Below are 23,141 nucleotides of genomic sequence, written 5' to 3'. Positions count from 1 at the left end.
AGAAGCTGTGCAGTCTATTACAGGGTGTCCCAAAAGTCTTAATGCAGCTCTTGGCTTTTCTGTTTTTTGTATTTGTGTTTTCTCCTAGGGTTTAAAACTGTACTAAGTCCTACTGGAAAATAACTGAAAACACAGAGCAGGTGAGTGAGAGGATCAGATTAACGAAGAAGGCTGACAAATGAGTGGCAGATAAGGATCTATATCTAAGACAGCATCCTTGTCCTTTCCTGGAAGGTCACAGAGACCGGCAGAACGCCAAGGATGATCAAACCCGATGACTTAAGACTCCCAGGCCCAGGAGCACAGGCCCTCTCCGCTCCCTCCCTCTGGCTTTACTGGCTACTTTATCTTCCCAAATCCCTCTCCTTTTTCCTCCATTTCCTTCACTCCACCCAAGATTCCTACAGTTACTGTATCCCAAACCCAGATGATAAAGTTATAGAGCTGAGATAAGATTTCAAAGTCCTAATTAAAGTGAACAATTCTGTCACAAAGCATATGAAACTACAAACACTCCTAGGGGCCTTCTGAGATAAAAATACCAATTAATTTAAGGTTATTCAGCCACAAAATCCATTTTGAAGGCTTTCAAGTCTGCTTCTTAAAGGCATCTCAATCTATTGCTTATTTTAGTCATTTATAGAATGTTTTCCTCTGAAACATTCAGTTTTTTCCATAAGCAATTCAAGTTTGTAATGTGCCCTTTACATTTTGTAAAATTTTGTGGCTTTTGACTATATGTATCTGTAATCTGTCACATAAAAACAAATTTTAATTGTTTTTCCTGCCTTCTCACAATGGGTGGGAAAGGGAGCAGGAGAAGGGAGATAATTTGGAACTGAAAATAAATTTCATTTAAAAAATTAAATGAAATTTAAAAAAAATCATATCCCTCCATCCAAAAAACACCAATGCAATATAAAATGCTGTTGCTTTTTAAGCATACCTTTGGTGCTATTTGTGAAAGCTGCGGCACATCCATTGCATCGATTTCTTCTCCTGAAACCGACTGGGAATTTTTGGAATACAACCCCAAGCGACTGGCTGCAGAAAAAAATGGGGAGTGGCACGGGAGAGGGGAAAAGGGGGGAAGAGAACAAATCAAACAGCTGATCACTACTGCGTTCTTAATGGATCACCATTTAATCCAATCCTCATTTTAGTATTCTGGACTTCTGGGTTTTTTTCAACTTTTATTTCAACTAAGTCTTTTAATAAGAGTATTCTCTCAGTGACACTACACGGCTATGGAATGATGCATTTCATTATAAAGTTACAAAATGATATTATATAAGGCTCTCAGGAGCAAGGGTTATTTTATTTTTTGTCTCTATAGACCCAGAACCTCCCATAGTGCCAGACAGAAGATGTTTATTAATGCTTGGCTGGTGGAAGGTAGATTTAAGCAGGCTACTGAATACCACCCACATGAAAAGAACAGGGTGGGCTAGTCACTCAATGAGAGCAGAAGGGAAGGGCCAGAACAGAGCCCTGGAGTCCACAAAACACCAAAAGGCCAGAGAGAAGGCAGCCTCTGGTACACTGGAGGGTCATCCAAGGAAGCTCCATGGGAAAGGATCTGGGAAAGATGAAAAAGCATGGCCAGGCTGGGCTCTGCACCAGAGGAAGAAAGGCCAATAGAACATAAGCTCCTGGAAGGCAGGGGCCATTTTGCTTTTTGTCTACAGCACCTGGGATGTAGGAAGCACTGAATGAGATTATAGATCCATCTGAGTATAATCTAAAAAAAAAAAAAACTTAACCCCAACTTTCTAAACAGTCCTAAATGAATTATATATGTCATGCTAAAAATCATTACATATTAAATTATAATTCAGTCCTACTAGAATCAGCACAAAGCTCTGCATTGCAGACAATCTCCACAACAGAAATGAGCAAGCTGGGGGACCGAAAGGCAGAGGGACTTCCCCATCAGTCAGACAACGGAGATGAACCCAGCTCTTCCTGCCCCTGCGCTGGCCACGCTATCCATCCGAGCTCCCACCCAGGGAACGTCCACCGGCCAGCCCAGGTGAATGGGTCTCATCCCAGCTAAGATGTTCAGATGGACTCTACTTTCAGGAATTGGAACCAAGTGGCAACCAATCAAACTAAATGGAGGCTAGCAGAAACCCAGTCTTAACAAAGCAATAATGAGCTACATAATTAGCACACGTGAGCAGTAGGAACTCCAGACTAGCTTGTGATACAGCGTATGCAAATGCATAAAAGTTTGGTGCCAGTATGCCTACTTTAACAAGGTAAACATACTCCTAATCATCTTACTGATACAACTTGTGTAGTGAGCTCAACTTTCCTTCATTTGCTGCAGGTAAAAACTCTGCCTAGCTCTGGTCCTCTCAGAGAGAAACAGAATATTTTTCCTTCCTCCTGTATTTTTCCTTTAGTGAAAATGCCCTTATTAAGGTCATCTAATTAAAATAGCATTGAAATAAAGAGCTCTGTGTGCTGAGCTATGGGAAAGACAAAAACACAATTTACTCAAGAATGAAGTCAATGATAATCTCCCAGACAACCCACTCCAAGTCTGGGTCTGAACCTTATCCCTAATCCCTAGCACAGGGCTCTATAAAATCCAACATCATAAATCATAATTACAGAGTCTGGAGCACTTTACCACCCAATAACCATGAGGTGGACAAGACAACCTCCTTTCCATCTTGCATAGATGGAAATAAGGCTCAGACAGGCAAAGGAACTTGACAGTTACTAAGTAAAAGGAAAGACCTCAAACTTAGGTCTTCCTTCGAACTTTCTCTGGGATTTTGAGAAATAATAATTCTCTCTCCCGGTAATGGCATATAAATATATGCTTTAAAGCCCATAAAACCGAGACATGCTTTGAGACCTGAACAGTGTGGTAGACAGGGCAAATCTGAAGGCGCATCCTGACTTTGCTACTGATTTGCTGTGAGACTTTAGATCAGCCAATTAACTTTTCTTTGCCTGGATTATGAAATGGATATAATCTCTTTCCCAACCTAACCCTGCAGAGCTGTCCAGTCTTAAAGAAGACTGTAAATGGAAGGGCTTTGAAAACTAAAATGCCAAGTCAAACCTCAGCTGGCATTATTATTATTATTATTATTATTCTTGATAAGCACAACAGACTGAAGCTAAAAACATCAGGATAATTAATAAACTCGCTATTTGTGAGTGCTGTAGAATTATGTGATCCAAATCACTCCCACAGACTGTTTTTCTAATTGTACTAGTATTATCAAGCCCTACTGCATCTTTTGATACGAATATTCACAACCCACCGGACAGACGGGTACAACTGATGGCTTGAGTTAGTCTTTACTACACAGTCATATCTCAAACATACAGATGCTCTTGAGAAATGGAACCCGCCGCTTAAAAACACACCAGCTGCACTGAGCCACCAGAAGAGCTGAGTGACACAGTCAAAATGACCACACTGGTCTTTCCGTACCAATGGCGATCGCAGTCTCCTGGGAATCTCCCGTCACCATTTTTATGGACACTCCTGAGGCAATGAGTGTGGTGACTGCTTCTTTCACTCCAGTTCTGGGAGGATCAATGATCCCCACCAGGCCCAGAAACGTCAGCTGTCCCAAGTCAGGGCCGGAAGCCAAGGCAAGAACTTTGGAAGAAATGACAAAATTCAAGGAAAAGAAAAATGAGTCTCAAAGAAACTTGTTCAAATAAATTAAAGTGGAAAACATGCTAAGTATAGACAATGACAATGAATCAAGTAAAATTTCCCCTTAATCACTTAAAATCTGAGTGTTTCCTTCTTGTAAAATGTTTGCCAAATCAAATATAAAAACGTAAACTCCTCACGATCTGGTGACCCCAGTCTCCTTGCTGTCCCCTGGACAGACATCCATTCCCTCCGCTGACTCCAGGCAGCAGCTGGCTGCCCCAGGCCTGCAGATCTCTCCCACCTCCTCTCCACTGCTTCCTGTCAGGCCCAGTGAAGACTCCACCTTCTCCGAGAAGCCCTTCCCCATCCTCCTTAATGCTAATGCCTCCCCGCGGTGAAGACTTTCAGTTCATCCCGTAGGGAGCGTGTGTACACAGCTGTGAGCATGTTGTCTCCCAGTCGGACTTTGAGCCTCTGAACACCAACAACTGTTTTTTTGCCTTTTATTGCCCAGGAAATAAGAGGTGTTTCATACATCCTGGTAGACTTGACTTGATCTACCGAGATTTATAAGCAGAATCATAAGATATTGAGATATCTCTATTTAAAAGCCTTATGTACTGGTTTCCTTTTCAAATAAACTGAAAAAAAATAAAGTTTTCTGTCCATCAAAAAATGGCGAAAAGAATTTCAAGAACACTCGTACTTCCAACTTCACTACAACAAACTGTAACTACACTTTTCTGTCTCTCCCTGTCTGTCTTCCTGTTCCCCCTTAAAAAAAATCAAGTATCAGTAACTGAATTAGGTCTTGGCCCATCAAAGTTTTTGACAAGCACTGACGTTATCTCCACTTTGTTCCACTTTTCATTCCTCTTCATTCCCATTTTCCATGAGAAAAAAGCATTTTCCTTTTTGCTTATTTGTTGAAAATAATTCAAGATTTTCCATTATTAATTTTAAAAGGAGATAAACCAAATATTTTACATTTTTAACTCACTCTTAAAAAACTGTCTTGGGGCAGCTAGGTGGCACAGTGGATAGAGCACAGGTCCTGGATTCAGGAGAACCTGAGTTCAAATCCAACCTCAGACACAACACTAGCTGTGTGACCCTGGGCAAGTCACTCAACCCCACTGCTTAGTCAAAACAACAACAACAACAAAAACAACTGTGACTCAACAGGCCTTGATGGGGAAAATTCTCTTTTCCTCCTTATTCCAAAGAACAGGGAGAACTGTGATTTCTCCTGAGAAACCTAATCCAATAATGGCTCTGGGGGAAAGATTCACCAGGTCTCTAGGGCTGTCCCTCCAAAGATGCTCTATCTTTGCTCTCCAGAATTTGCCAACTGGAAAAAAATGACTAAAATTCTAGCAAAAGTTACTCTGCTTTCTTCCTCTAACATCAGCCTGATTCACTGCACAGCCCAAGTGGCAAAGCAGCCCATCTACCTGGGTCTCTTCTACTTAGAAGAAAGCCAAGAACAAAGTGGCATGGCCAGGAGAACTGGGCTGGCAGCCCTAAGTCTCCAGAGGGAACCATCTCATCTGGCTGAAATCTGAAGAAAAGGAGCCATGTCCCGACACCTTCTACCACGTCAGCACAAATCAAAGCAGGTGTTTCTCTGTCTCCTCCTAATTGTACATTCCCTTTACATCCTTTTAGCCCAAGTTTTTAGTCAGCTGTCTGCCAACAAATATTATCACATACCTGTTATCTACCAGAACAGGACACAGACAGAAGTGGATGCAGTAGTTTGGGGAATTAGAATTTCTTAGGATTCTCTAGCCCCAGAGAGCCCACAAGGACTAACTTGTAAAATCTTCACTCACTTAAAATTTTTTAAAGATGTTCATAGTTTATAGTTTTTGTTGAGTGTAAAGTAGCCGAAGCCACTAGAAGGCACATTTTTTTGTCCTCATTTTTCATGTGTTGCCTTTGATTTCCTTTTTAAAGAAACACAACACAGCGACTTCCACACTCAGCAAGGTGCCTCATCCAGTGGCTGGTGCCAAGTGAAAGGAAGAAGTTCACTGATGCCAGTCAAGAACAAGAATTTCCAAAACATGCGGCACGTGGCAAGCCACTGGGATGAGGCCAGGGGACAAAGAATGGCCAAATGAGAGTGAGGGATGGGAGCAAGTATCCCCAGAGAGGGATCTGTTTGGCAAGAAAGGGGCCTCTTCCTGTGAGATGGGGCAGAGAAGAGGGTAGGCTAGAGGAAGACATCGGGGCTGGGTGACATGTGAAGTCTGGGCAAGGTCCTCAGATGTGAGGGGGGTGTGGCAACAGGAGGCAGAGAGAAGACTCAAGAGGGACAGAAGGTGTGGAGGGGTCAGGGAGGCCCTGCTCCTGCAGTGGGCCCGGGGCTGGTACTGCCGGATTCTTTGATGTGCCCTTTAGGATCTCCTGAGCCAAACCACCTGGATCTGTGCCATGGGCAGACTGGAAAATGCCTGCGTTCTCTAAGGACTCTAATGCAGCTGTCCTGAATGGATAACTGGCCTTCCTGAAGCAGCCTGCCTGGGGCCTGAGCCTGCCTGACGACTGGGAGGCTTTTTCCAAGTCAGGGAATGTCGCCACTCATTTGGTTAAGTCAATAAACAATAACATCCTCCTCTTCTGGGCTTCTGAGTATGAGACCTCTAAAAACTTTTCAGGTCACACTTCATTTTCACAACTGATGGCCCAGCTAATGTCAGGACAAGGGCTGAATAGTGGAGGGGAGCATAGGCCAGAGGTTCTGCAGCCTTGTTGGGCCTTCAAAGCTCATCGCCATGATGACATAACTCCATCAGCAGAGGGAATGATTGCAACAAGGCCTCCAACTGGGCTCTCCAGCTCTTTAAAAACTAGGAGACACAGAGAGATCTCTTCTGCTGGAGTTTAACTTTGAAAACAGCCATTCTACTCCTTAGGGGAATTTAAAATATCCCTTCTCAGAAGATGACAGGAAGCACCAGTGAGGCAGGGTGTCCCTCCAGCCTCCAAAGTCCGTCTACACACCAGGAGAAGCAGGGCTGGGGCTGCTCTAATAACACAGATGCAGGCTTGGCCATCCTGAGAAGAAGCATTCCTAAGAGTCTGTCTGGCTTTCTTGTGCTGGGTCTACAGGGAGGGACCCTGCCTGCCTAGAAGCAACAGCTGCAGCCAGCAGAGCCCAGCTTCCACCTTTCTGGAAAGTTCATGTCTTCTACAATCCCATCACACCAGACTCCATTTAACTTGGGTGAATACAACCACCCAGGCTCTCCGGAAGTCCCGGCTCCTTGGGTTGAGCACCTGGCAGGGCCATGGTTTCTCCCCTAGCCCTGACCTCCCCATGTGTTGAATCCCTGTAGAGAGTATTCACAATTTACCTCCAAAGACAAGAATGTTAAGACTGTATCTATAACCTCCAGCTAGGGCTAAGCCTCTGTGAAGGGGGGGAAATGCCCAGTTCAAACACTGGTAAACTAGGTCCTCCTTGTGAGGCAACAGCCTACAGCTTCTGTCCTCAAAGCATGGTCCCAAAGGCCAGGAGGGGGGAGATGATGCTTATTTAGAATTATGGCGCTGTAAAAAGGCTTTCCCACAGCCTTTCTCCACCCGAGCATGGTCCCCGAGTCCTGAGAAAGAAAATCCTCCCCAAGTTAGACTGCATCAGAATAAGAAAGCCCTGGCATTTCTAGCTAATTAAAGGGCAGGCAGGGAGCTACACAGTGCAGCGGATAGAGCTCCGGCCTTGGAATCAGGAGGACCCAAGTTCAAATCCAGCCTCAGACGCTAGACATTGACACTTACTGGGCCCTGGGCAAGTCACTTAACCCCGATTGCCTCACCAAAAAGTAGGAAAAAAAGGGGCAGAAGGTACTGGTGAAGATAGAAATAACAAAACTTTTAGCTAGAAAACGGCCTTAAATTTGTGCCTATTGCTGACAGCATATAGCAAGAAAAGGCTCGGCCTCTATACCCTCCCCCTCAACCCCCTGTGGTAGATGGACAATCTTCTGATGAAGAATGAAAAAATGGGATAAGCTAAGACATATTTTGATTATACAGAGGCTTCATCTTCACAAAAGTTAGTTAACTGTCTCCAGGGCATAAAAGAGATAAGAGAATGAAGGGTGCAATATTTCTGTTAAAACACGACACACACTGCACTAAGTGGAAGAACAGAGGCTAGAAAGGAGCCCTCCCCGGGGCCCCCCAGCGCCGAGGTACCTCTGAGTCCTGCAGAGCCCATGGTGGACTTCTCCTGCTGGTAGATGTCCTTCTGCTGCTGAGTGAGTGCCAAGGTCTGTCCTTTGCTATTGTATGTGGTACAGTATCGGATCACTTGTTCATAAGCACCCTTCATAAAACAAATTTCTGGGTTGTCCTGAGGAGAAGAACAGACATGACAAGGCAGTGGAATTTCTACTAGACTACCACGAAGTAGTGCCATGTTGGCACCATCATAGCCGCTAGCACATTTCTGCTGTAAATCCCTGCAGCACCCTGGAAATTTAAACAGCCTTATCCAAAACATAAGACTGTCAGATCCTCCTTACAGCCACATAAAAAAAATTATCCCTACATAAAACTAAAGCCACAAATTTATTTACATTTTAGGGGTGCAGGAATTTTGAACATCTAGCATTTATTTTCATGAATTCTTCACTCAATATCAGGGGTTCTTAACCCAAGTACACAAACTTAAAAAAAAAACTTTGATAACTGCATTTCTATATAATTTAATTTTTAGTCTATACATTTATTTTATACATTTAAAACCATTATTCTAACAAAGGGTCCACAGGCTTCACTCAACTGCCAAAGGGGCCACGACACAAACACCATTAAGAATTCTTGTTCCAACACAGATAATTCTGGCACACTAGAAGAGGCTTTTTTTTCCCCCTTAGGGTGTAGAGGGTCAAATGTGCAATTTCATTAATAAAGACAACCCTCAATAAGGAATTTCACTGCCAATACAGATCTTCAACTGTTCTGCAACTTAAAGTACAAGATAATGCCTTGATACTGAGAGATTAAGTGACTTGCCCAGGGTGACGCAGCCAGCACGTGTCAGAGGTGACACCTGTACCTGGGTCTTCCCTAACCACTTTACCATCTGCCCAATTCATCCAGAAGAGTCACAAGGGCTGTTAACACATTTCTATTTTTGCTACATGTATGGCATGTTGGACTCTCCTGAGTTACGTGGCTTCTTAGCTCCAGGATAAAAAATAATCAACAAGCCCTCTCTATGTCTTTCTTTCCTTAAGAACCATTATGAACGTCTCTGGAATCTTCATCATGCCCCCCTTCTCCAGGAAACTCATCCCTGGGAGACCTCCCTCAGCTGCAGGATTGATTCTGCCTGGTCCTCACATCCCACCCAATGACCTGACTGGGCCCTTGGACTAGAGGGCAGGGCCATAGGCTGCAGGCCTCTCCTGAAAGAGGGGGCTATGAGGAGAAATGCCTTCCGCCCCAGAGAGAGAAGAATGGATGGGGTCAGGTTACGAAGTGGTGTTGGGAGCCAGCGCTAAGAAGCAGGTATTAATGAATGGGTCCAACGTAAGTAACTGAGACACTGCATCTCTGAGTACAAACTAAAGTAAGATTTCCTCACTTCCTTTATTTTTCTTGACTTTAGTTTTTCTGGGGGTTTTTTTTGGGTTTTGTTTTGTAACATGTATAACTCCTGCAAAGGGTGAACATGAAACCCATTCCTTTGCTCATAAACAGAGGGATTTCATGAAGATATTTTCACTCTGTGTTCCTGCCTGTGGTTGCCACTTAAAAAACCAAAATTTGTTTATATTTGTCAGAGCACAGGATGTGAGATGGGTTCATCCGACTTTGCTTATACAGGCTTTAGAGGATAAGGCTCTGCTGACTTTCCACCTAGTGTCTGACAGTACAGACAGGACGCAGTTATCTAAGCTACCAGCGGGAAAGGACGACATGTGACAACACCATGAAGAGGCATTCAGAGCAAGGCTACCTGTTGTGTTCTGTGCACACACCTAACAGCCATCCATTTTTGCTCAGAACTAAAGGGATACTCTGCTTTTCTTATGTAGTCCTGCTGCAGTCCATCAAGGCCCATCTGTGTAAAACACAAAAGGAAAAACATTCTTTTCACCAGCTTAGATGTTTGACAATATAAGAAAGGACAAACGCTGTTCTCTAACGGTGCCTCGCGTGGTAAGAAGCCCAGCTCGGAGGCTCAAACTTTATCAAACATAGGTTACTACTATCCCTACTAATAATTATGTTTCTATAGCACCTACTACGTGCCAGAGACTGCACTGAGCACTTTACAAATGTGACCTCATTTGATGCTCACGATAACCCTGACAGACAAGTGTTATTATGATCCCCATTTTACAAATGAGAAAATGGAGGCAGGTAGAGGATAAGTGACTTCTCCAGGGCCACATGGTGAGGGCACGAGGCCACATATGAACACTGGCCTTCCTGACTCCATGCCCCAAGCTCTATCCACTGTGCCACCAGCTGCCTTGGAGAAGGCCAGTACATTTCCAGTCTCTCTATGGTCCAACTCACGCTACCAACCCCTCCCCTGTCTTTGAGGACCATACCTGTAATGCCATGGGTCAGCAACCAAGGGCAGAGGGTTTTGGTTACCTTGCCAAAAGTTTAAAGAACCTTCCTAGAATACTGCATGCCCCGTGAGTCAGGCAGAACTAGAACCAAGTCCTCATGACTCCAAAGTCAGTGTGCCAGCCACTGACGGCAGCCCAGGAGAAGGATGCCGGAACGTGCCTGTCCCACCATCCCAGCTGCCGGGAGAGGCAGAGGCAGGGGGCACTCAGGGTCTACGCACACCAAGGCTGGCTCTAACACAGAGAGCCCCGACAGGTGCAGACCTCCAGCTGCCTAAGGAGGCACAAATGCCCCAGGACAGAAAACAGGGCAGGCGAGGGCTTCCAAACCTGTTGGCGTGGGGGGTCGGGCTGTGAAAGCAACTGACCCCATCCTGGGCGAGATGATAGGGAGACAGTCTCAAGAAGATAATGATGTGAAAACCAAAATAAAACAGAGATTCTTAAGCTGGGTCTATGAGATTTAAAAAAAAAATCTCTGATAACTACACTTCATTATAATTGCTTTCCATTGTAGTCTTCTATATTTTATTTTATGAATTTAAAAAAATTTTGAATAGGGATCCATCAGTTTCACCAACCTACAAAAAGGGTCACATAAAATAAAGAAAGTAAAAAATTCCCAATCCAAAAGACCCCCTTTTTCAGCACATGACTTCCTTAGGGCTTAACTATCTACAATAGCGTCCTATTGCTTAGCAAATTCAAGGTGTGTCTTTTCTCTTTGGCTTGTAAGGTGCTTCAGAACCTGGGCCACCCCATACAGACCCACTGCACCAGCTGGTCTGTCCTTCCCCACCACCCACCCACCCCACACACACCCATACCCACACACCCCAGAGCTGACTTTGCTCATCTGTTAGTTTTTGGTGGTTGGGAAAAAGAAGTGAGGGAGCAGTTGGTTCACAAAAGCAATGCCAAAAAAGGGGGACCACTGAAACATTTTTTCAACTATATAAAAAAGAAAGAAGTTCCAAATGAAGCAAAAATGGGAAAATTTCAAAAGTCATGTGTAGAATTTATTAAATACATTTTAATATAAAGCAACTAATATGATGTGGAGATTTATCATTTCATATAGAATCCTCTTGTGTTCCGATGTGTATATGAAAATGCTCTTTTTTGGATGTTTAAGTTTCAGAATAAAAAAATTACATTTAAAAAAATTAAGAAGGTATATGGGATTTTTCCTCTATGTCACTCATAAGCAAAGACAAAATCAGTCCTGCTATCTGAAATCGAATAACTTATAAACACATACCTTCATTGCAAGAGCAATTAAGGCTCCTTCTGTAGGCTTTCCCATTAAAGTGCTGTTCCTAATTACAGCATCATTGCACACACAGCCCACCTAAGAGAAATATATGTGTAACTACAAAGCTGTCAGAACACACTGAGTTGTCTTGAAAAGCTACACTCTTTAAGCAGCTAAGTACTTACCTCGACAATCCTACTAATGGATGGGTGATAGAATCCATGAACAACATCTCCATCAAGTATGACTTCACCAAACTGATTGTAGCCTACGCCAGTAACCTAAGAAATCATATAAACTTGCATCAAAATTACTGACGAGTGGAAAGGAGAGAGCAAACAGAAACAGGTCATGCTGAAATTAATTTATGCCACAAACACTGCAAAAAGCGTATTCCTAGAAAAGTATTTGAATTTGTTCTTCAAAAGAAAAACTTAAAAGACTCAGGATAGATTCCACTTGAGTTTAATGTTTTCGTTGCACAAAGTATGCTTTCAATACAGACAAAGAAGAGAAACCCCATGAGCTACCTCCGCGTGCTGCCCATCCGAAGTAAAGATGTGAGTCACGGTCATTTCGTTCTTGGTCAGCGTCCCCGTTTTATCAGAACAAATCACATTACAGCAACCTAGAAGATAGTGCAGGACCGTCATAAAAGGGAACAGTGGGGCATACACAAAGGTGTTTAATGGACACAAATAAATGCTTGGAAAGCCAAGCTGCTCAGAAGATGAGAGAGAAAACGACCTGATCACTGGAAATGGGATCTTGGTCACTCACACCTGTGAAAATGACAAAGTGTTGGGCGCAAAGCTGTGTTCTCATCATACTTGTTTCTCAACAAAGGCTCCCCAACTTTCCATTCGGGGTTTAGAAAACAATCAAAATGTAGGCTGCTTTTCCATGTTAAACATTTTTCTAAGTACTCCTCCGCTCCCTATTCCTTTCTAGTTTCCCATAATGATCCTATTTAATGAATCCAGGGTGGGACAGGCATGACGGGCAACAGAGGTAGCTCACTGGGTTTTTGGGATGTAAACACGCAAAACTTCTCAGAGCTGAGAAATCACAAGGTATCCGATACCTAGGATCATGGCATTAAACTGCCAGACAGGCAAATTAAATTCAAAGTACTTCTTGTATATCCCCAATTCAGAATAAAGGGCCTTTTAAAAAGAGGGCTCCCAAAGAGACAGTGAATTTGCCATCATAAAGCAAAAAGTGGCCACAGTACAGAAATGTCTCCAGCTAATCCAAGCTGCCTGGCTCTCAAGCCACCTTTGTCTATGCCAGCGAGTCTTACCAACATCACCTTTTTGGTAGTATCAAAATGAAAAACTTTCACTGCCATGATGGCTAGCATTTCTGTTTCATTCATGATGTGTATTCTAAAAAGATTTCAGCATTGTATAGGAGGCTGTTCTCAGGACAGACGTCCCAGGTGGTTTTGCTATGATGGCCCACCCCTCCGTGGCCATGTCCTGGTAACAGCACAATGAGCTACAGAACCCAACATTCTCAGTTCAGCGCTGACCTGGCTCAGTGACTCTCATCTGGTCAAGGCTTCCGTCAGCACAACTCACCTAGAGTTTCAACGATCGGCAGCTTTTTAACAATGGCTCTTTTCTTCACCATCCTCATGACACCAAGAGCCAGAGTCACAGTCACCACAATGGGAAGGCCTTCAGGAATGGCAGCTACAGCCAGACTGCAACACAAAGTACGTGTCAAACGAGAAGTGCACCCACTGGCTTTCTGAACAAAAGGTACAAATTATTTAATTGGCAGTAATAAAATACCAAAGAATTAGTGCTGCTGATCGACGTCTCAAAAGAAAAAACACGAGAAGACCTTCCCTCACACTCCTTTGCAGAAAGGAGGGGGAGGTCCACAAGTGTTGTGCATTGCACATTTACCCAAATTTCTTCAATGTATGCCAGTTATGCCAATTTTCCACCTCTTATTTTATCTTTAAAAAAAAACTATTTGTTATATGGGCTGGCTCACTGGGACAGAGAGGGAGAGGGATTCTGGGGGAAACTACAGTGATGTAAAAAAACAAAAGACATCAATAAAAACTTATTTCTGGAAAAAGAGTGCTGCTGGTCTGACTTGCACATATACACTAAATCACTAATGTATGATAAACCACAAAATATGTTGTTTTATTAAACCTGTGTAGAATTTAGCAGTAGATGAATGAACCTAATGTTCTTAGTCTCACTGCAATCTATGGAACTGCTAGAATTTTAAGGGTCTTTCAAATGACCAGGAAAAGCAGGGGCAAAATGTTAAGATCAACAAAATACACAGCGACCCAGAGGAAAAACTTAATCCTGGTGTAGAACTTAAAATATGTACACAATATTTGCAAATCAGATCCTCTTGTGGACCATAAGGACTTGGGGAGGAACAGAGCTTCCCCGTCTATTCTGTAACGCACCAAGTACTACAATGGAGCCCAAAGGACACTGGTCCTTCCTCTTAGAAATTGCTCAAGATGTCACAGCCCTCAGACAAAACCCGAAAGACTAAACGCCAGCTTCTCTCTCACCTCACGCCAATAGTAAACATATCCAGGATATGTTTTCCTTGTAACCAGCCAACCAGCATGATAATACCTGTAACAGAATCAAACAGGTCCTGGCCTCGTTATTCAAACTCTGGGGAAGAGCATCACGACAGTTAAGGCTGTACTGAAATCTCATGGCACACAGAGATCACAAGATCACAGATCATAGTCTTAAAGCTGGAATGGACCTTAGGAGTCATGTAGTCCCACCCTCTCCTTTTATAAATGAGGAAACTGAGGCCCAGAGAAGTGACTTATTCCAGGTCACAGAAATAGACAACAGGTGAGGTAGAATTAGAACCCAGGATCTTTCATTCTAAATCTAACACACTGCACTACGCTGCTCCATAAACTAGGGAATGTTAGATTACAAATTGGCTAAGTTCAAATTTAACATTATGGAGAAATTACATCATGGTGTAACACAGAACGTAGAAAAAAACAGAGCCAAGTATGTGGAATTTATAATAACGTGACTTTCTAGGGAATGGATCTACTCTGTATTTCAAGAGATACCTATGTCATTTTATTACCTCAGTACTGGAAAATACAATGAATTAAGACTCTGACAGAGTTATCAGATCCAGAGGGGTGAAGCTAGCACAGGGTCCAACACACAGTAGGCACTTAATAGATGCTTATGTCCTTCCTACAGTCAGATTTCCTGAGACCACACTTTAAAAATAAAAAAAACTCAATCAGAAACCAATTACTTCCCTCAAGCTAGCCTTTAAAAAATGCCAAAAATTTACTTGGGGCTGGAGAGCAGATCTTTCAGGCTTAGGCCAGGCTGGGGTAGACTCAGTCCGATTCTCACTACCTATAGTCCCTTGCTCGTACAATGACAGACAACTGCTCTTCCCAATGGTGACGCCGGGGATTCTGGCTCTGAAAGCTCCTGAATCAAAGAAACGCAGGGCACAGGGAGGAAAGATCAGGAAAGCATCTTGGAAACGTTTTCAGCTTACCACAGCTGTTTGGACCACTGCTTATCCACAGTAGTCACACAGCCTCACTGTCCAGAGAGGTTTTATTGCAGAGTTCTGTAAGCTCATAGTTAGTTAAGAGGAAGCAGAGAATAAATTAAAAGTCAATTAACTTCCTGTTCCCCATCACTTTATGATAAAAGTAGACAAGTTGAAGAACAGGAACAAGGTCAAAATAATTTCTTAATCAAACAAATATCAATTCAAATATTGAATTATCAGGTATGTAAAGGAAGCGAACTGCATTCTCAGCTTCCTTAGCAGGGTCGGCCAAGCTGGAAAGGCTCTACGCACCAGTCAGATTACAGACTCTTTCTGCCACGTGTGGGTCAGCTTGGCCAAACTCAGAGAGGCTGAACATCACACAGATGGCTGCTCACCAAGCTGTCACTTTCCTTTGCTCACAGTAGCTTCTCAGGATTGCCAACTAAGGCATGTGAGAGCTATAATCTGGGCTGTGAAAGAAGGGGTCCCACAGGCAAAATCTTAATGTTCACCTCAAGGTCTGTTCTGCAGCAGTCAATTATAATGCATGCACATTGAAATCTCCACCCCTCTGGCCCAAGATTCCTACAAGGGGTTAAATGGATAATTGAACCACAGCAGAGAAGTAATGCACGATGGTTACATGCCTCTGTAGAGGTATGAATACATTCACAAATCAACTGATTTTCATTTAATTCCTTATTGAATGCTTATGGCCTCTCCCCAATTACCTTGTATTTATTTCTATTTATTGTAGTATAATGTCCCAGCTTTAAAGCTCTACAGGGCCTCAGAGATCATCTAGTCCATTTGCCTTATGTTACAGATTAGGTAAACTGAGGCCCAGAGAAGCCAAGTAACTGCCTCGGGTTGCAAAGGAGATGGGGGCAGTGCCAGGATCTAAACCCCAATCCTCTGCCTCCAAATGCAGTCAGTCAGTCAGTGGGCTTAGCAGAGGCCAGGCACCAGGCTCCTTCCATTCTGTTTCCTGTTTCAGACTGTAAGCTCTTTGAGGGCAGGGATCATTCTATTTCATATGTGTGTGTTCCTGGGACCAGACACAGCACCTGGCACACAGTGAACGTGTAAGTGCTCGCTGACTGACTACTTTACTGGACGTGCTCACTGACCCCCGGGGAGGTAAGAGGAACAGATAGGCCTTTTTAAACAAAGAGCCAATTCCAACAGTCTTCTGATTGTGTGGTCTAAATCAGGTCTCCTTTCACTAAGTAGCTAGTTGGCACACGGGATAAAGTGCAGGATGTCAATTCAGGAAGACCTTAGTTCAAATTCAGCCTCAGAGAGTTACTGGCTATGTGACCCTAGGCAAGTCACTTGACCCCTATTTGCCTCAGTTTCCTCACCTGTAAAATGGGGATAATAATAGCATCTTCCTCCCAGGGTTGCAGTGAGGATCCAATGAGATGATATTTGTAAACTGCTTTGCAAACCTTAAAGCAGCACGTAAATAATAGCTATTCTTTTTAGAAATGCCATTAAAGAAATGGACATTTGATCTAATTGATACCAAAGCTTTCAGACATGTAAACTTATTTGGAAGACCTTGTACAGTGGTACCTGGTCTAGCAGGGAATTCTGATAATAAAGTTCTAACTTCTCTGGGTGTAATGCAAGGAACAGGATGGGGGGAAGAATTTTGGCTTGGGCATGTTACTGCACTGCCCTAAGCCCGCAGAATCTCAGCGTTGAGAGAGACCCCCAAAGGCCCGAGTCCAAGCCAGACTTGACGAGAATCTCTGCTGCAACAGCCACCCAAACGCTCATCCTGCTTTCTCTCAAGTCCACCCATTCCACTTTGTTGTGTTGTCCAGCCCATACCTGCCCCTTAGGAACTTCTCCCCACTACTTCTAATCCTACCCTCCAGGAGCAAACAGAGTGAAGTTTCATACCACCAAGAGCCCTCCAAGTCTACACACTCCATGCTCATCTGCAGAATTAAGGAACTCCCCTCTCCTGGCTGCCCCTCACAAGACACTCTCTAGCACACGAAGGTCCTTCAACTGGGTCTAGAAAAGTGCATCGCTCTAGAAGGAGTCGGACTCAAGTCAGATGGCAGCAGAACTAGCACCTCCTAAACTCAGAACTCGCAGCCCACAACTGCACTGGCTTTCCCTGGCTGCCTCATATGGAACCTGCCTCTACAAAAACACCCACCGGATTTTCAGACTAACTGCTGCCCAGTCACATCTCCCCCAACTTGTACATGGGAAGCTGAACCCAAGCTGAAGACATCACATTTATTCCTACTAAATTTCATCTTATTTGATTTGGCCCCAAGTTTTGGTCAGTTGTGATTTTCCATTGGACTCCGTCATTCCGTGTATTAACTATTCCTCCTCACTGGGGCCATTCTGGGATTACGGGGGCCATGATCAAACCCATTCTGTCACTGCATGGGAGGGAGTCGGGAGCAAGGGGCAAGAAGAGGTGAATGTGGAGCCATGTGAGACGCAGGCGTGGGACTCCTCTGTGGGTCTGACCATTCAACAGTTACAGACTGTCTCAACTCAGCTGTCATCCAGCCCTGATCTCTGTCTTTTCCACAAGAACAGCATGAAGACTCAAAGACAGTCTGAAAACCTAGGTGAGCCACAACACCAGCACTCGTCTCACGTAATTACTTTAGTAACCCCATCAAAAAAGGGAAGTAACATTAATTTGACACGGCCTTTTCTTGATGGAGTGATGCTGGTTCTTTGTGCTCTGATTGTCATTAACCATTCTTTTAACAAGATAGTCTAGAACTCTGCCAGGAACTGAAGTTGAGGTCGTTGGCCTACAGTTCTCAGGTTTCAGGCCTTTTCTTTTCTGAGTGCTGGGACAAGATTTGCCCACATTCAGTCCCATGGTACCCCTCTCATTTTCCAAGAATATTAAAGGCTGTTGGATAGAGGCTAAGAATGTTCCACAGGCTCTGGTGACTTGAACTTGTCATGGAGACCTGTTCCTCATCTGGGACATTAACTCCCTATCTACCATTTTTGTTTTGTCCCCTCAAGTCCAAAGCTAGCTGTCTTTTGCAGAGTAAGAGTGGAGAAGCTCTTCTTCCAAACTGTCCATTTCTCCCATCCTCTCTACACTGAGCACTGATCAAACCCCCCTTGGATCCTCCTCTCTTCCCTCACAGGAGCCTGAACACCCATTCTTTGTGCTTAGCCTTCCCCACCAGTCTCAGTTCATCCCGAATTCTATTACTCCTGACTCAATTCTGGCAGGACTGCACATGCCCTGGCTTCCACATTCTCTACATCTTTTTTTTTTTGGGGGGGGGAGGTGTGAAGAAGGTTTTATATTTAAGTTTTATTGATGCCTTGTTTTTACTTCATAGTCACTTCTCTGGTGCCCCGGTCCCCATACCATACCCAAAATCTGCAGCAAAGAAAAAGTGAAGTGGGGAAAAATCAACCTGACAGAGTGACTTGAGAGGGTATGCTCTATGCCTCAGCCATGGTCCCCCAACCTTATGGGACCCAGACTGGCGATCAGACTGTGGCTTCAGTGCATTGTGGCTCTATTTACACGATAGCACTCATGGTGGATATGTTCTCCTGATTCGGTTTATTAACTCACTTGACAATATTCATAAAGTTTTTTGAATTCTTCATATTCATTTTTTCTGGCATAATTGTATTCCTTTACCTTCATATGCCATGACATAGTCAGCTATTCCCCCACAAATGGGTATTTACTCTGTTTCCAAGAGCCTATCGAAAAGTCTGGTATGTTTGGAGCCTTTTTGTGTATGCCTTTCAAACATTTAAGTTGGTGGGCTCCTTGCACAGCCACATTAGTCTCTCTTGAGGACTACCTCTGTTTTTATAAGAAATATTTTTCTTGACAAGTTTGGAATTTGTCTTAAGAGATCCCTATCTGCCTAGGCTGATTTTCCCTCTGACATTTTAGTGCACAGGATTCTAATAATACATTCTCTGACTCTTTAAAACCAGCTCTCCTCAAAGTCCAGGGTTCAGGTCAGACTACATGTGGCTTTGCTTTCCTTCTCTATCACAAATTCTAAAATGTCCCATTTGCCCTCAAGGTTCCCAACCTTTCCACTCCACCCACCAAGTCCTCTGTGTTGGTAAGAAGTGAATCCCTTTGTTCAGTCTTCTGTCTTTGAAAGCAGAATTTATCATTAAAGAGAATCACGAAATTATTCCAAATCTATAAAATGAGGAGTTGGACTGGATCATCTCTAAAGGCCCCTTCCAGCTCTAAATTCTATGATCCACCAACTAGGTCTTTCCAACATTAAAGACTAAAGAGCAATTTCAGATACATACTCATTCTACTCTTACCTATTATGCCAAAGGAATAAAAAGAAAGTTGTTTTCCTAAAAGATCCATGCTCTTCTGCAGTGGTGTCTTCGGAGCCTTTGTGAATGAGAAGAGCAGAGGAAACCATCATGATTAGGTTTCTCCAATAGCATCTTAGTATGAGTAAACTGAAATATTTTCATTTTTAAGATTCACTGATGATTACAGATTTAAGATAAAATGACGCAAAAGCACTAGAACAAATCAAAGTTACTATAAAACTTAAAAACAACACACGTACGTTTCACATGTGGGAAATGCCTACAACACTGCAGGTGCTCAACAAGGATTCCTGAATGGAGGAATACTCAAAATAGTCAGGTCACGCTTCTCAACAAGCTTCCCACTGAGTTCACTAAAAATTCTATCTGTGACATACCAGTTTCTACCAAACTAAAAACTTCACACTGGATTGTTGGCACGAAGGCGCAAACAGTTAAAAGCACCAACCACGACTGTCTAATAAAGAAACAATATGTTGCAGGGTTCTGTAACACCAGGTAAGTCTAGAAACAAAGAATGTATGATACAACTGGTCAGCCACGGGAGAGACTGAAGCATTTGATAAGAGATTTTAGTTTGGTTTGGTTTAAAGTTGCAGTTAAATGAATACGCTTTTTAGGATAACAGGCAGAGAAGAACCACACAAATTTCCTCGGGCCTATGAAAAGCTTAGCATGAACATAGTGCGGTATATGAAGTATTGAGCTCTATAGAAGACAGGATTACAAAACATAAGATATCCCTAAGAACAAGGGAATCATGACAAAACCAAGAGCTTCAGTAAGTGAAAACAAAGACATATATTCAAGGGTAAAGTAAGCTTAATGGAAACACACTATCTTATCCTAGCTAGAAGTAGGTAAGAGTCAGCTAACTTTTCCATTCTGTAAACTGAAACATTTATGTGAAGAATATACCTCTAAGGAAATGTGTACTGTGTGGATTAATTATAATTTGCAATTATAATTTCAAAGATTGAAAATGAGATGTCAGGTGAATGATAAGCACTCAAAACCAGAAAGACATTTTGGAAAACTAATTGCATGTTAACTGAATTTTGTTTATCATATAAACATATTTCTTTAAATAACAAGAATTTTTTTAAAAATCCTGTAGCATCTCTTAATTAATAAAGTACCAATCCATTCTTTAACAGATTTTTCCCCATAGGAACAGTGAGGACAAGGTGAGGGGAAAGAAAACCTAAGAAAAGCCAAGCACAGCCAAGTTCCGGAAGCTAGCCAGAGAGACTGAGATGTTCCGATGACCCCTGTTTTTCTGGAACTTGACCTTTTCAAAGGACACAGCTCAGAGGAACAACAGTGGTGCCAACATGTGGTCCTAGCAAACTTGGCATCTTTAGGCAGAAGACACTGAAGCCAAGGCTATTAGGCCTTTTCTAAGTGCAATGTCCCAAAGGTCAGTGTTGGACCCTAAATGTGTTTCATTTGTTACAATGATGTCTACCCCTCATGAGGCACCCATGGTTCAGACCCTGGTCTTCCCCATTATAAAAATAACACTAGGCCTACGACGTTCTGAATGTCAGTAGCAGTGTCCATGGCAATCATTCCCCACAAGAACTTCTCAGGTACCAGGCCAGAGGCGACAGAGGTGACCCATGTACACCAGGCCTCGGACTCCTGTTCCACCTGTGCCATTGCTCCATTTTTTGATTCACAGTGAGCAGACTCACCTGTGCCTCACCTCTTAGAAGCCTGCACTGCTCCCCACCAAAGCCCAAGCGCGCTCTCTCTCCCTCAGCTGATGTTTGATTGCTTCCCTCCAGTTCAACGGCAAACTGCCCCCACCTCAGCTTCCCATTTCTTTATTTTGTATCCACATGTGCTTGTACTTTTCCCTGAATATAAGCTGTGCAGCACCTAGCCTGCAGTTGGCTCTTAATAAGGGCTCACTGAGCAACAGAAAAGTACTCACTTCTTCTGCTTGCATCATTTTAAAAACCTCGCCAAATTCAGAGTTTTCTCCTGTTCCAATGACAATTCCCTAGGAGAGGAAAAAAATGTTTAAAATGTAAACATTCAACTTTTTCTTTCAAACAATTTGAAAGACAAGGAATTTCAAATTATGTTGAAAAAAATTAAAATAGCAATTCTGCAACAGCGGTCAGTACCAAGCACAATGATGACCAATAAGACTCCAGAGGTCTTGCAGCACTGTTACTTTGGGGGGCTTATAACTGTACCTCTCACAGTGTCTCTAACAAGGAACGGGACAGCGATAAAGAGGCCACGTCCTCCAGGAAGAGGAGGCGTAGCAGCACGTATAAGGAAAGCTGCAAAATGTCCAATCGGGACTCAATTGCTACATTATCCTGGAATAAGTCACTTCTAACATTTCAAAACAGGAATGAAGAAAAAGGTTGCTTTTTGTTTTTTAAAGCCTTCAATCTTTGAAACTGAATGGAAGTGGAATTTGCTTAGAGTAAGAAACTTTTATTTTTTAAAGAATTACCTTTGCCTTGCCACACCTGACCAGTGTCCCCATGAAAGCAATATTACTTCTCGAGGTGAGGTCTCCATTGGTGGCCGCGGGCTGAGGTGTTGTCAATTTAGAGCAGGGGGTCGTCTCTCCTGTCAGACTGGATTCATCAATCGAAAGATCCACAGCCTTTGGGAATGAAAATGTACCGAGTTAAAAGCTTACTGCTCTCGAAACCTAGACACATCAATGTCTCTGGACCTTTCCGTTCCGGATCACTTTTAATGTGAGGAGGTAAGATATGGTACCACATGAGCTAGGAATGACACACGGGAAAAAAGCCCATTTAGTCACAATCATAACAAAATTCACTGGGGAAAAGACAAGTCTTTTTTTCCTAATTCTATAAAGTAGCCTCTTGCTACTCTGATTAATGTAGGATTTTACATATGTAAATAAATTAGAAACTTATTAAGATTTCTCTATATTTGTGACTAAACTACATGAGAGAATCTTCATTTGTTCTGTTTTTCCTTAATCATTCATTTCTTTTATTTCTGTTAATGTTTTATGATAGCGGAATACTGAGGATTACTCAGAAGTTTTTGTTGTTTTGCTTTATTCAGTCATGTCCAACTCTCCACAAGTCCACTCTCCCATTCGGAATTTTCTTGGCAGAGATACTGGAGTGTTTTGCCATTTTACAGATGAGGAAACTGAGGCAAACAGGGTGAAGTGACTTACCCAGGGTCACACAGCTAGTATCAAGTGTCTCAGGCTGCATTTCAACCCAGTCCTCCTGACTCCAGGGCTGGTGCTCTATTCACTGCACCACCGGCCCCCCAAACTCTCACTTTTCTTCTCACATCTGCCCAAATCATCTTTGCAAGGCACAGTTCTGGCCATTCCACAACCTTCCCTGGCTTCTTACAGGATAAAATGACAGCCCCTAAGACAGTCATTTAAGGCCCTTCCCATGGCCCCCGTACATTTCCAGCCTTATTCTAGCATACACTTCTGTACTCCACATTCTAGCTAAATCTCATCTCTTCTCTGATGTTGTCCTGTACTTCTGGGGCCTCCATGCACTCACTCACACAGCAGCCTCCCAGGACAAAAATGCAAACTCCTTCTTCATCAATGCCTACTGACAGTCTTCTCTTTGTACAGCCCAGATAATGGCTCCTAGGAAGCTTTCTCTGAAATGAAAGGTCTCTGCCTCTGCAGTTTTCCATAGCAATTAGATGCCATTCGGTGCCATTTTAACTTGTCTACGCATACTGGCGTCCCTAGTAGACCACGTATTTCTTGAGGGCCCTGTCATTT

The 23,141-nt window shown here is 43.2% G+C and overlaps 1 protein-coding gene across 6 annotated transcripts in view; it reads right to left on the bottom strand.

Moving 5' to 3' along the window:
- ATP2C1 (ATPase secretory pathway Ca2+ transporting 1) overlaps positions 1 to 23,141 on the bottom strand; it is a 123,933-nt gene that overhangs the window by 14,933 nt on the left and 85,859 nt on the right. For 5 of the 6 annotated variants that reach the window (XM_078151535.1, XM_020987262.2, XM_078151536.1 and 2 more), the window contains 12 exons: positions 21,849 to 22,004; positions 21,312 to 21,380; positions 19,352 to 19,427; positions 14,043 to 14,109; positions 13,072 to 13,196; positions 12,019 to 12,116; positions 11,674 to 11,769; positions 11,495 to 11,584; positions 9,609 to 9,713; positions 7,838 to 7,994; positions 3,458 to 3,628; positions 947 to 1,044 (listed from right to left, as the gene is read on the bottom strand). In XM_078151535.1, the coding sequence (XP_078007661.1) occupies positions 947 to 1,044; positions 3,458 to 3,628; positions 7,838 to 7,994; positions 9,609 to 9,713; positions 11,495 to 11,584; positions 11,674 to 11,769; positions 12,019 to 12,116; positions 13,072 to 13,196; positions 14,043 to 14,109; positions 19,352 to 19,427; positions 21,312 to 21,380; positions 21,849 to 22,004 (1,308 nt within the window). The remainder of the gene's footprint in view (positions 1 to 946; positions 1,045 to 3,457; positions 3,629 to 7,837; positions 7,995 to 9,608; positions 9,714 to 11,494; positions 11,585 to 11,673; positions 11,770 to 12,018; positions 12,117 to 13,071; positions 13,197 to 14,042; positions 14,110 to 19,351; positions 19,428 to 21,311; positions 21,381 to 21,848; positions 22,005 to 23,141) is intronic. The other variant, XM_078151527.1, reaches the window with a different exon arrangement.

The sequence above is a fragment of the Phascolarctos cinereus genome, unplaced genomic scaffold (assembly GCF_003287225.1).
Source record: "Phascolarctos cinereus isolate Bilbo 61053 unplaced genomic scaffold, phaCin_HiC Scaffold_1;HRSCAF=81, whole genome shotgun sequence".
Taxonomy (NCBI): Eukaryota; Metazoa; Chordata; class Mammalia; order Diprotodontia; family Phascolarctidae; genus Phascolarctos; species Phascolarctos cinereus.
Note: the sequence above shows the minus strand (reverse complement) of the source record. Positions and strands in the feature narration are given on the sequence as shown.